General features: G+C 39.5%; 1 protein-coding gene across 5 annotated transcripts in view; it reads right to left on the bottom strand.

Annotated features, from left to right (window-relative positions):
* Positions 1-7955: 7955 nt before the first annotated feature.
* The window catches only part of CCDC170 (coiled-coil domain containing 170), a 45483-nt gene continuing 39659 nt past the window's right edge, over positions 7956-13779 (bottom strand). For all 5 annotated transcript variants that reach the window (XM_084513493.1, XM_084513490.1, XM_084513491.1 and 2 more), the window contains 2 exons: positions 12319-12555; positions 7956-9069 (listed from right to left, as the gene is read on the bottom strand). In XM_084513493.1, coding sequence (XP_084369619.1) covers positions 8869-9069; positions 12319-12555 — 438 coding nt within the window. In that variant the 3' untranslated portion in view covers positions 7956-8868. The remainder of the gene's footprint in view (positions 9070-12318; positions 12556-13779) is intronic.

Raw genomic sequence — 13779 nt, 5'->3', positions numbered from 1 at the left:
CCCTCCCAAGACTGAGTACCAGCTATTAAATCTGTGATTTTGTTGTATTGCGTGAAGATTTGTGCTCTGTAAGTTTCATATTAGGGAATATGGCTGAACAAGGATCCCAGAAAAAGCAAGAGAGTATCATGGTATCATGCCTACTAGATAGAGCACGGATGCACAGCTTGGCACCAGGGCAGTGCTCGGAGGAGGTAGCAATCACCTTGCACCTTGGTGTGGTTTTCTGCAGGTCTCTTCATGTTGCTGCAGTTTCTCCATCTGTAAGGGCAGAAGCAATGGGCCAGCACCCCTTGTCAAGCACTTTGAGATCCTGTCGCAGAAAGTACTACATCACAGAACAGTCTTATTAAGTAATACCTTTATGTAAATTACAAGTAGTTATTTATTCTACTGCAATTTAACGTAGTCTAATTATATATGTAATTATTAGCAATTTAGTATTAAAATGTTTACTAAGCAATGTGTTTATTAGAAATAAGTCAGCATTTTCATTTTTTTATCATGGTCGATATTACTATTATCTGGTGGATAGCATAGCATATATTTTTCTGTTCATAATATTTTTGTGTTCTGACACGTTTCCTTACAATGCTAATCCCATTTACACATGGGCAAAGGACTCGGTACTCAACCTGCACTTGTGGTCCACAGGATAGTTGCTGACCAAGGGAGTAAAATACAACAGTTTCCATTTTCAGCCACTCTTCCAGCAGGTTCTCCAACCTAGCTTAGAAATAAATGTCATTACAGTTTATTGTAAGCTAAAAGCAAAATTAGAAGCAAACAACAGAAGGGAATTTCCACAGTTTTTCTAAAAAAAAAAAAAAAAAAAAAAAAATCAACAAATTATAGGGAGTCCTATAGGTAACCAAATATAATTTTATAATACTCCAATATTTCTACAAAAACTGTTAAAGAATTTTATCAAGGTGGTTGGGCAACTGTAATTATCTTCCTATTAAACAGAGAATACAAACTTCAGTACTTAACCTTTCCAGACCAGACCCTTGTACTATCAAACAGAAAGGAACATCCTCGAGTTTTAATATATATATTTCTCAGACAAAAATAATGGCTTGCAAATAGACTTTTGAAATTTAACTGTGATAGAAATAAGGGCCAAACTACATAACAAAATACATCCTACACATGGGCCGAGCAGCTGAGGGAAGACAGGTGCCAGCAGCCTTGCAGGGGTGTCAAGCCCAGAGTCCTGCCACCACAGGGTGAAATGACACCTAGCTGGCTGCTGGGAGCTCATGGGTGGCAGACCAAGACCTCTGGCAGTGAGATATGGGAAGCATTCCCTATTGATTCCCCACTTTTCCAAAACAAAAGAACAAGTGCCATTATAGTAAGCAAGAAGCTGAAAAGTGCTGGGTGAGAGAAAGGGAATTATTCCATCCTAGGAATTCCTGTATCTCAGAAAGTTAATTTTTTCATCTTTGTATGTAGACCATTTTGAAACCACTTTTTTTTTATTTCATTTTGACAGTAACAGTGAAGTCTGCCTGAGGCAAGAAGCAGATTGTTTTATTAGTTTGGGCTGTCTACACTTTTCAAGCTCAATTTGTGCCCCGGAAGGTGGATCCTGAGTTTCAGAGGACATTCCCCCTCATAACTCCTATTGATCTTCAATAGACATTCTGGGGGCTCCACACCTCTGAACACCAGATATTAAAGTCACTCCACTATGAAGAATGTGTAAATCCGTTGAAAGATCATCCAGAAGACTGCACAGCAAGTCTGCCCATGGAGAGAAACACTGGGACCACTGATGTTTGTGCAAGCAGAATGGACTTGAGACGGTCCCTGTGAGCAGTGGGGGAGAAAGCAGAGGGCACTTGCCAGCCCTGAGCCCGCTGGCATGCCATGCTGCTCAGAGGCTTGTGTAGCAATCACAGTGATACGCACAAGGCAAGAGTCATCGCACAAGAAAACACTCTGTCTCGTGGTGTGTTCCAGACTGTGCAACCTTGCTTCCTCCCACTCTTCATCAGTGAGGAATGCTCATGATAAAGATCAGTTTTTACTCTGGTCTGAACTGCCCCAAACTGACAGATTTTTATTTACAGATATAGGAAAACTGTGCTTGTTTTTTGTTTGTTTGTTTTGTTTTCCATTAGTCTTGTTCTGAGGAATGACTGAGCCATTTCATCTTTGTTTTTCAAATGAATAAATGTTGTCAGCTAGCATCAGAGACTTTGCTCGTACTGTAAATAAGTTTTGTAAACAGGAGCACCAAATTGTGTAGCAGGCAATGATAATGTTGCTATAGACAAGGATGTAAACTGAACCCTCAAACCAGTCAGGAGTTTCTTCGGAAAATCGCAGAGGGTACATATCTGGAGGAATAGAGTCTGATTTGGGGGCCACAAAGACATTATAAAGTAATACATTCACAGTATTTGAAAGCACACTGCTTAAGAATATTAAAACTAAACAAAACAATGTATATAAAAACAAAAGTGGTCATCCCAATTGGGGGAATACAGGATCTCTGTCCTTGCAGGCCAGGCATTTTGTACATGAAAGGTTCAGCTCTAAGCAGCAGTGCCACCCTTGCCACTCTTACAGCTTCACGAGACCAACAGGATACTTACCTGCCTTGACTCAAACTCCAGCCAGGCTGCAGTCCTCAGGCAGGTTGCCAGCCCTTCCTCCTGCTCCAGCTTCCCTTTTTCTCTCTGCATCAATGGCAGGTTTCCCAGGGCAGCTAGCTCCTCCTGTTTCTATCCCAAAGCCCATCCACAAGTCAGGAGAAGTTTATAAAGCCTTGCAGTAAGGATTTATCACCAGACAACTCTGAACCTATGACATCAATTTCTGCTTGGGTCATTGCTCTAAATCCATCTCTGTTTACTGGTTGCTTTTTCAAATATTTATCCTTTTTTTATTCCTACACTCTCCACAGCCTGCTAGCTTGAACTGTTGTGATGAATAGTTGCTCACAGCAAAAAGGGAAGTCATCTTCAAGTATATTTTTAGCTACTTGAAGTCAATCTATTTCAGCTCCTTGACTGTGAGATGCATCTCAAATCCGCTCCCTCTGTCCCCTCTTGCTTCCACAACTTAGATATAGCTGCCTGGGGGTTTGTTTCAACCTCACTACTTCTCTCACTCCTGCTAGACACTCCCCAACACCGTTGTTTATCTCCTGTTCAACTCTTCTCAATTCATCTTCTCCAAGGCAGCCAGGCCTAGCTCATGGCGTCACATGATGGTGACACCACGTAAGTATTATTCTAAGCATATACAATACCAAACATTATCAAAAAGGTGATGCATTGCTGAGATTGCAATAACCTCAGCACTAATTTAGCACTTTTCTGTGCAGCCTGGTTTGGACCATTCTCCAAGGAAAGCTCTAAAGGACTTTAAGGCACAACCTTCAGGGTTCCTTCACCAACACTGATGGCCACAGTACTTCTGTAATAAAAAAGATCACGGTCTCCTTCCCAAGCATCTTCACCAGTTCATCTTGCTGCCATCATTTTATCCTTGTATCTCTCCTTCTTCCTGCAGCTCCTCCTCCCTGCCACGGAGCAGCAGTCCATGCCTGTCCCCTTGTGGACACATGCCTGACATAACCTTGCAAGTTCCTAGAATCCCATTAGGTTGACCAAAACCTTTCTGTCCCTTTGGTTCCCCACTCAAAAGCAGGCTTACACCCCAACAGCTCCAGAAGCCACCCAAAGGGAGTACGAAGCACTGCTGTCTGCTGAGGGACAGAAAGTGGCAGAGCAAGGAAAAGAACAACAGAGTAAGGGTGAAGGGATTGCTCAAGCAGCCCTGCGCAACCAGGCTAACACTGGAAGCCTGCCGGATGAAGAACAGGGCTGGCCACAGGCATTTTGCTGCGGATTAGCAATCTGTGAAAGAGCAGGATGAGAAAGAATAGCAAATTTAATTGAGGACAGAGGCTGAGAACAAAAAAAACAAATAAGCAAGCAAGCAAACAAAACAAAACAAAACAAAAAATAGTGAATTACTCCAAAGAAAGGTCTGCTGGTACTGGATTTCTGCTTTGAGGCACCTGTCATGTTAACTGTTAACCCCAGACACCCATAAAGGCAAGGATTCAGCTGGAGCGGCTGCCCATGTCAATCTATACTGCTGCTTTTAAGTTGCATGCTTTTATACTGTCACTGCTGTATGAGGGATACACAGTGGAAATACACTGAAATATTTGTATCAATGCTTCTCATTCATTGTGCCAGCCTGGGTCGAAGAGCAGCCTAGCCACCAGTCTACGGGCTGCAGACACTATCAGGACCAGAAGCATCTTTTGGACCTGCCCAGATTTGCAGTCCGGTTTGCAAGGCTTTCCTCTGTCCCAGCTCCCAGAGCCACTGCAGCCATTCTCTTCCTCAGCACAGAAACATGTCCAGGAGGGGAAAGGGCTGAGTCAGCTCTGCTGGCGTGTCGCTGCCTCCATATGAAAACCAGACAAGTCTGCCGGCATCCAACAGATGCCACTGCATATTTGTTTTGTGGTCGGAGCTGCTAGTGCATGGCCAGAGCACAGTGTGGCCTCCCCGCTGTGCAGGGCTGTGGTTGAGGAGGGAGCTGGGGTGAGGCAGATGTCACACCCAGACAGACCCCTAGCCAGGACCAGGCTGTCCCCGGGGTGAGCCTGCAGTGGCCGGGGACATGTACTCTTCCACACAGGTAGCTCCATCATTTCCAAAGGGGAAACTGATCTTACCTTCTGGAATTAATTCACGCTTTGTCACTTAATAAAATCACCTCCCTGCTTGCACACATCTACGGACCTAACCCTATTCTGGTCCCCAGCTGCACGCTTAGTGGTTAGACTCCATGCTCTCTATTCCCGTCCCCAGAAGTACCAAAGTCCTCTGACAATTGGTTTCTCTAAATTGGGCCGCTTGGAAGAGAGTAGCTTGAACACCATTTTCTCACACTGCAATTTTCTTTTCCTTATTTATTCTACTTACCAAAAGCGTAAGTAATTACAGAGTAATCAAAAGTGTAAGAAAAAAAAACCACGTAAACAGTTTTATTTATTACCATTTCAAAAGAAGTACTCCTCTTTGTTTCTCAGCTCATTAGCTGATTTTAAACTTATCAGTTAAGCATTCTTTGTTGTTGTTGTTGTTGTTCAGGCAAAGTTAGTTTTGTAGTTCTTTATTTCTGACTCAGTTATTCCTGAATAATTATGGATACAGTTTTATAACTCATCCTTCTTTTCTTCCAGACAAGGAAATGCTGCCATACAGGATTCTTGCTTATTTTGACAGAAGAACAAAGTAATCTGAAATCCTCCATTTGAAAATGATTATGTTTGACCATTCTTTCCAATTTCTATCCTGGCAAACACCTGATTTTTGTATATTCCACACAATTAACTAATTTTAAATTGTTACTTGGTTTTCTGTGATTCAATATCAGAGATCCTTCTTCTCTAAATTCACAGTGAATTTCAATTCATTTTGATCCTTTCCTTTTTTTTTTTTTTTTTTAATTCAATAGAAATCTATAGTTTTAAAAAGACTTCTATTTCATATGAGTTCAAGAGGACACAGAGTACAGGAATCTTTTTCTCTAGCAATGTCCCTGATTCACCGCCTGTTTTTGATTTTTTTTTTTTTTTGGTTTGTTTTTTAAGTGAGAATCGACCGTGATTTAGGTCATCCATGGTCCCCCTCCCCTGCACCATCATAATGGATGGAATTACTCGGTAACTGAACAACCGTAGGAGAACGTGAATGACGCACACATAATTCACATCACTAAAAGGTGGAAGAAGCAAACAAACAGTTTTATACAGTAATAATAAACTCTAGAGCAACATAAATTAATTTAATGTGATCTGTCTTTAGTCTTCCTAATGCTAATTCAGCAACACATTTAAGTGCTCTTGCACTTAATTTCTTACTCGATACAAATTTTGAAGAATGTATTACTGACAAAATGTTATATAAGTAAAAGTTTAGTTGCAAACATTTTAACACTTATTTAATATTTACATATAAATCATAATGTTGTAGCATTCATTTCTATCTGCACTGTGATTTTATTAGTAAAATATTTATGGCATGTAAATTGTTTCACTTCAGTATCTGTAATGGCAACATTTGCTGAGTTTTGCCTTTTTTTAAACTACCAATCTGATTTATTGCCATCAGTGGGGTTGGTTCCGCTGGTTATTTGGAGAAAAAAAAAAATCTAGCCCTGCAACTATACCAGTCTGTGATTTCACACATATTACAATTTTAAATAAGTATTCTGTCAATAAATAAAAAGTCTTTTACCACTACAAAGGAGTAATTAAGGATAGATAGCAATCGCTTTATCCCAGACCCTCTATTACTACAAACAAACCCACTAAAAATAGTGACCTACCCAAATTTGGGTGTCTTCTGCCAACATAGCCTAATACGTACATTATTCAGGAGGTCTCTGTCAGATCTGTCCTGCTTTGAATGCACCTCAGATTAACAAAGAAGAAAACATTTGAAACAAATGTTGAAAACATTCATAAGCCTATTTTAGTATTTTTTCCCCACAAGGAAGACTAAGTTCAACACCATATGAAACAAACTTTAAAAAAGAGATTGCTAGTTTAAACTTTGTTCAGGGGTTAATTAAATTACATGGGTCAAAAATCACTTGAACTTTGCTCATGTCAAACTACTTCTTTACCTATGTCTTGCTGTTTGCATTGGCTAAGTGAACAAAGATGTCCATGCTCTTCCAAAAGTAAGGCAAATATAGGAAATAGTAATCACTATCAGCTAAGAGCTCATTGCCTTTGATGAACTGCATTAGCATTAATATTTCAAAAAGCATAGATCTGCTATGTTAAAAATAATAATAATAATAATAAAAGCATTAAAAAGCCCTTATTTGCTTTCTGCTGGCATAACACATAAAATAGTAAGCAAGGTATTTATATATTTATTTATTTTTCCAGTGTCAAAATCTGACTCCTGTGAAGTAATTGAACAAACTTTGCAGGTGGTTTTGCAGGAACGTCACAGCTGGTACCACAGCTGTGGTCATGGGGGACAGGATACAGGAACACAGGGCATGGCAGCAGACTAAGTTTTTTTGCAGGAAATCGTCGGACTTAACCATAAATTATGGCCAAATATGAATACTTATTTATGATTGGCATGCTCAGAGACTATTAAAGTTATGACCTACCTGGGCTGACAAACTAATTTCTTAGCACAGTTTATTAAATTTGTATAATGTGGTAAAATATGCTTTGTATAGTATTTATTAATGTATATGAAGAAACCAGGTTTTGCTGCTTACTTACACAACCCTAGCAGAAAAGAAATGCCCAAAGAACCAGCAACACACACACTGAAACTACTTGTTTTTTTTCCAAGAATTATCAAATTCCTACACACTTTTCCACTCTCTAAATGCCCAACCAACATATGACACCTAAAAATATTTACATTTCAATTTTTTATTCTACTTTGAAAGTGTAGTGTTTTCCTAAGTCTATGTAAGTTAATATTAGATCTTTCCATTACTCCATTTATTAAACAGTACAGGAAAAAAAATCTCATCCTAAAACAGGAAAGAAATTTGATTTTAATTCAAGTAGCCACAGAAGCATAAAAATACATGATTTATTGTGTCTCCTAAAAACACTGATTTTGCAAAAGATTGTGTGTTTCCCTTTTTAAGCCAAGTCACTGCAAAATGATTTTGCAGAAATATAATAATAAAAGCAACCTAGAATGCTCTAAGTCCATAGCCATGTGCCAAAATTACTGTATTTTCTTCTAAAAGTCTATTTTTTCTTAAAATAGTCCTCAGCTTTAGTGAGTAGGTTATCATTTGCTGAAATATTGTAGAAGGTCCACAATAGTCATACATAAATAGGTAAGTCATCTTTACTGTTCTACAGATACACATAAAATATATAACAGGAAGAGACAATGAAAAACACAATCAATTTTGAGTGTGCTATTAAAACAGATTTATTGTTCCAAAGTCTTTTAAAAATCATGAAGTTTAACAATCAGAAAGGGAATTAGGCATCTTTCATGATTAAAAGGTAATTCTGGATATCTCATCATTGCTTTTCTGAAAATTAAGACTTCAGTAATTCAACTATTTTCTTCAGTGGATGAGGATTTTTTAATACCTTATTGATTCAGAAGAACTACTGCTTATTTGACCAATTGATTAATTAAACAAGGAATGCAGCAGCTAGAAAAAATACTTACAAAGCACCGTGATGAACAATGTGCAATTTTACTGTATCTAATTTTACTATATATCTATGCCAGGCACATGACTAGAGCCTGTGAAAGTCTTCACTGAAAAAGTGTATTTTTTTGTTTTGACACAAGAGTAGTCTACAGAAAACAATGGAAGAAAAAAAAATCTTATTCCAAAACCAATAGCCCTCTGACTGATTTCCAGTCTTAAGCTGAAGTTCTTATGTACAAAAATGCACAGATGGGTCCCATTTTGCAAGAGAAACAGAAGCTGGACAATCCCCTGATCATTTCATCACTGTCACATGTCTGTAAAGCACAAGAAACATCACTGAAGCTAACAAGTACTTGCCAAAACTGTGAACTGATCTCAGGTGGCTCATGCCTTCAGTGCCTCAGCACTGAAACCAGAGGAATGTTCATTGTTCACACATTGCCTACCATTTTCAAGACTAAAATATAATGCAGCCCAAGGATTTTATGTTTTTTGTGTCTAGGTTGTTGGCTATATACTAACAATTAGGCTCAGAGTCTCTACTGAAATACTAAAAATCAGTCCAAGTAGGTATCTGTAGAGCAGGGAATAGAAATAAGGATCTATTTTTTATGCATGTCTAGCAAATAGGGAAGAACAAAAGAAAATTTTACTTAGATTTCCTCAAAATGTGTGTTTCGATGAAGAAATTGTATGTTCATCTTGTGTCCTTGCCACATCTTTGAGACAGACACAGGTGATAAAATGGTGCTGATGACAGTGAATCAACCCCTCAAGACGTGTAATGATCTCGTAGTCAGGCAGAGCAAGGCTGGCAATATCGAGGCCCAGCATCCGTGAGACCACCTCTCGGAAGTCTGCCAGCTGCGATGACAAACAGAAAGGAAATTCCTTTAACTACCAAGCAAAAGGAACACCTGGAGAAACATGTACATATATGCATACGTACAAACACAAGCATTTGTATTAGAAAGGCAAAATACAGGAATTTCTGCCGTTGGTCAACACAGACAGCTGAAGAGGATGGAAACGGCCCTTTGAGGCATACTTCAAACAACAAAACAAGTAAACAGCTGTGGTGCTAGCAATCTTCAGCAAAGAACACTCACAATTTCAATATTCTTTAATATCTTTCACAGGCACATCTTCCCTGCTGATTAAACAGTAAAAACTACAGAAAAGATGGGAAGAGGAGATGTACTTGACCTAGTAAACAGCAGAGACAACTGGAAATGTTGGCAGTCACATGCCACAGCACATACTAAGGCACTGACCCTGACCTCTGCCTGTCAGAGCTCCTCTTTATTCATCAATTTCTCTTGGACCACTTTCTTGGACCACCCAGCCTTACCCTCCCCTGTCCCAGCTCCATGCTGTTCCCTCAGGTCCTGTCACCAGAGAACAGAGCTCAGTGCCTGACCCTTGTGAGGAAGCTGCAGGCTGCAATGAGGCCTCCCCTCAGGCTCCTCTTCTCTGGGCTGAACAAACCCAGCAACCTCAGCCACTCCTCATATGTCTTGCCCTCTAGACCCTTCACCAACTTCATAGCCCTCCTTCAGAGACTCTCTAATAGCTTTATGTCCTCCTCATATTATGGTGCCCAAAACAGCACATAGCACTCGAGGTGAGGCTGCAGCAGTGCAGAGCAGAAGCAGCACAGTCACTTCCCTCAGCCAGCCAGCCACACTGTGCCCAGTGCATCCCAGGACATGGTTGGTCCTTTTGGCTGCCAGGGTACACAGCTGGCTTATGTTCAACTCGATGCTGACCAGAACCCCCAGATGCCTTTCTGGGAGGTTGCTCTCCAGCCTCTTACTGCTCAGTCCGTACATACATGTATATCCAGAGTTGCCCCATCCCAGGTACAGAGTCCTGTATTTGCTCTTGTTAAACTTCATACAGTTGGTATTGTCCAGCCCTCCAGTCTATCAAGGTCTCTGAAAGGCCTCTCTATCCTTAAGGGAATCAAGAGCTCCTCTTAATTTAGTATCATATGCCGTACTTTAGACAAGTCTAACACACAAAGAACAACGTGAAACACCATGTTAAACCCTAAATGTCAGTTAATTCTAATTTACTCCAATCCAATCTTAATTTTTTACTTCACTCGTGTATGCTCTGCCATTCTTTGTGAACATGAGAATGACCATTGTCTTAACCAGATGGCATTAGTTCAGTTCTGCATACTTTTAGTTTTCACAGCATAGAAAATATCCATGCAAAACCACAATGTTACATAAAATTATATGTGGTTATATCCCTGGAAAGCAGAAGACACCTGAAGAAAATCACCCAAATGTATTCAGAAGCAGTCAACCTAGCCACATCATCAATTCCATCAGATAACAGCAATTTCAATTTCCAGTAGTTTTCTTAACATATGCACTCAGACACACTGCATTTATATTCATGTTAAATATGTACACGCACGCTGAAAGAAATATTTAGCTCTTCATTCACTACCTTTTACAGAACAAAAGAGAGGTTTGGCCGTGTTTAGTATCCTTGAGATGGAATAACAAACAAGTCCAAAGCAGGTGAAGAACTACACCAAGTTGGGGGTGAGGAGGTTATTTTCCTTGTTTAATGGTTCTGGAAAAGTTCAGAACAAACTCAAGTGTTAACTACTAATAGAGTTTTGAATGAATTATCTGATTTAGCAACAGTAGGTTTATCTCAAGGAGAGATTTTAGCTAAGAAAACTGTTAGGAGGCAGGTGAGTATGTTACGTGTATTGCTGATAGTTCTCACATTAGCAAAATGGCAATGCTGCTCAACAGTACTGCACAAGTATCAGGCACATGTTACAGCTTCGCTCCCCTTTCAGCAGCGTGGTTCTACCTGTAAGTGCCTGAAACATTCCTGGTTATTGCGGGTACTGGTGAATTATAAGATGAAGTTTTTCCTTCATTAACTCTGAAAGTTTGAGAACTAGTACTTTGCTGCGCTTGAGCATTCTACACTGTGTAGCCCACTTACCTCACCTTTCCCACGTTCTTCACATTTGGCCGAAGAACACTGCAAGTGTTTGAAAAGCTTTGGCATTTCAAACACATTCAGTATTCAGTATATACAAAGCATTCAGTAAAAATTCAACATGTGTGGTTTTAACAAGTATTCAGTGTATGACTCCATAGTATAATTTTCTGAATATAATTCAACCATTTTCTATGTGCAGGATGCTTAATTTCCTCATGAGACATATGAAGAAATTAGATATTCCTGCCAAATTTCCAATGTTCATTATAAAACAAAAGAGGCCTAAAGCTTTCCAGAAATAAAGACCCCCCCCCCTTTTTTTCCTATGTTAGTAAAACAGTATTTTTCTAGACTTTTCTTACGAAATAGCATTCTTAAATATCATCTAGCACTGTTGCTGAGACCAACAACTAATGTAAAAATTATAGCTAGAAGGACCGACAAAGTTCTAAGCAATTTGAATCTTAAAATGACACATTCCTGACTTTAATCAAGTATCCCATTGGCTTTTAACAATGATGTTATCCATAACGTTGTTATAAAACTTGATACACTGGGGCAATTAAATACATACTTCATAATTTTCTGAAATTGGAATGGAACATACTTACTAGTGTGTCTCTCATTTAAATTCCCTGTACCCTCCCACCCTAACACACACGTTGGTTTCTTATGGATGAGTAACCACAAATTTTTTTTCTCACTTTGAAAAACTTGTATGTCACAAATCAATCTAAAATAGCTGTCTTAGAAATTGTCTTTTTTTTTCTTTTATTTTCCAACAATCTGAATTGATGGCCTATAGATGGTACTAGGTAAGCAGGTTTTATACCCAAGAGATATGGAAAAACACACTTTAAAATAATACTATGATTTTAAAGCACTTTTATTCTTCTCCAAAATGTGATGTAAAATGAATATGTTGCAATGCACAAAGAAACCAATGCATTTATTTTTCATTCTCCTGCATGTGTAACTTGAAGAGCTTTGACTCTTCTTCACAGCTGCCACACTAGATAATATTTCCTTACTTTATTTACACAAGGTTTTACCACAGCCATATAACCGTTCCACCTACAACACATTCTTTCATTCTAAATGACACTAGCACTTGTTGAATACCTGTACACCTACCTGTCTTTCTCTTCTTGTTAATTCTGCAAGGGTTGTTTTAAGCACCTTTATTTCACTGGAAACTGCTTCTAGCATATTTTTTGCTTTTTCTTTATCCTCAGTAGCTTTAAGCTCCTTTAAATGAAGTTCAGATTTGACAGAATTTAGTTGTTTCTCAACCTTTTCTTTCATTCTTTCCAATTTGCCTTGAGACTTATTAAGTTCTTCTATTGTTCTGTTCTGCTCCAAAGTCTGGATCTGCAATAACCAATTCATAAAGTAATGTTAAATTTGTCACACATTTTCGTCTAATATGAATGAATAATAATGATGGCTAATCAGGACTGTGCACTCTGATGAGCTTTCTTACAAATTCTTGAGGAAACCACGTGTATGTGTGAACCGTAAAATTATCAAAGCAGACTGGGCAATGTCAACTCATTTACCAGTAAAGCTGTTGTTTCAAAGACAGCTGATTCCCTATAGGGTTTGCAAGAAGGGTTGACTGGACAGAAAAGAGCCTACAGTGAGAGTTCAATCCCCGCTAGCCACTGGGAAAAGAATACCAAAAAAAAAAAAAAAAAGGGTTGCCAAATGTTTTGGCTGGTGAAAATCCTTCAGTTGCAAGTCATCAATTTCAGTCTATAGGCTATTAAGAGCCTATAGGCTATTTCCCGCTCTACTCTGCGCTGGTGCGGCCTCACCTCGAGTACTGTGTGCAGTTCTGGGCACCACAGTATAAAAAGGACATGAAACTGTTGGAAAGTGTCCAGAGGAGGGCTACGAAGATGGTGAAAGGCCTTGAGGGGAAGACGTACGAGGAACGGCTGAGGTCACTGGGCCTGTTCAGCCTGGAGAAGAGGAGGCTGAGGGGAGACCTCATCACAGTCTACAACTTCCTCGTAAGGGGTTGTCAAGAGGCAGGAGACCTTTTCTCCATTAACACTAGTGACAGGACCTGCGGGAACGGGGTTAAGCTGAGGCAGGGGAAATTTAGGCTGGACGTCAGGAGGGGGTTCTTCACAGAGAGGGTGGTTGCACACTGGAACAGGCTCCCCAGGGAAGTGGTCACTGCACCGAGCCTGTCTGAATTTAAGAAGAGATTGGACTGTGAACTTAGGCACATGGTCTGAACTTTTGGGTAGACCTGTGCGGTGTCAAGAGTTGGACTTGATGATCCTTAAGGGTCCCTTCCAACTCAGGATATTCTATGATTCTATGATTCTAAGACACAAAGTTGCTTAAAATAAACCTTCCTCACTTCCAGAGGTGGCAAGATATCAGCAACTGCAAACTACTTGTTTCCACCTGAGTTAAAGCAGGTAATTTATTACTGCTGCAAGGTAATAAAACACAGGAACAATGAAAATTTAGCATCTTGAAAAAAAAAAAAAAAATTATTCCACTCCACATGCTTATCAGATGAGATTTGCTGTGAGCAATGCATGGGAAAACAGAATTACAATTATACTGACAGAAAAG

This window comes from Aythya ferina (genome assembly GCF_964211825.1).
Source record: "Aythya ferina genome assembly, chromosome: 3".
Lineage (NCBI taxonomy): Eukaryota > Metazoa > Chordata > Aves > Anseriformes > Anatidae > Aythya > Aythya ferina.
Note: the sequence above shows the minus strand (reverse complement) of the source record. Positions and strands in the feature narration are given on the sequence as shown.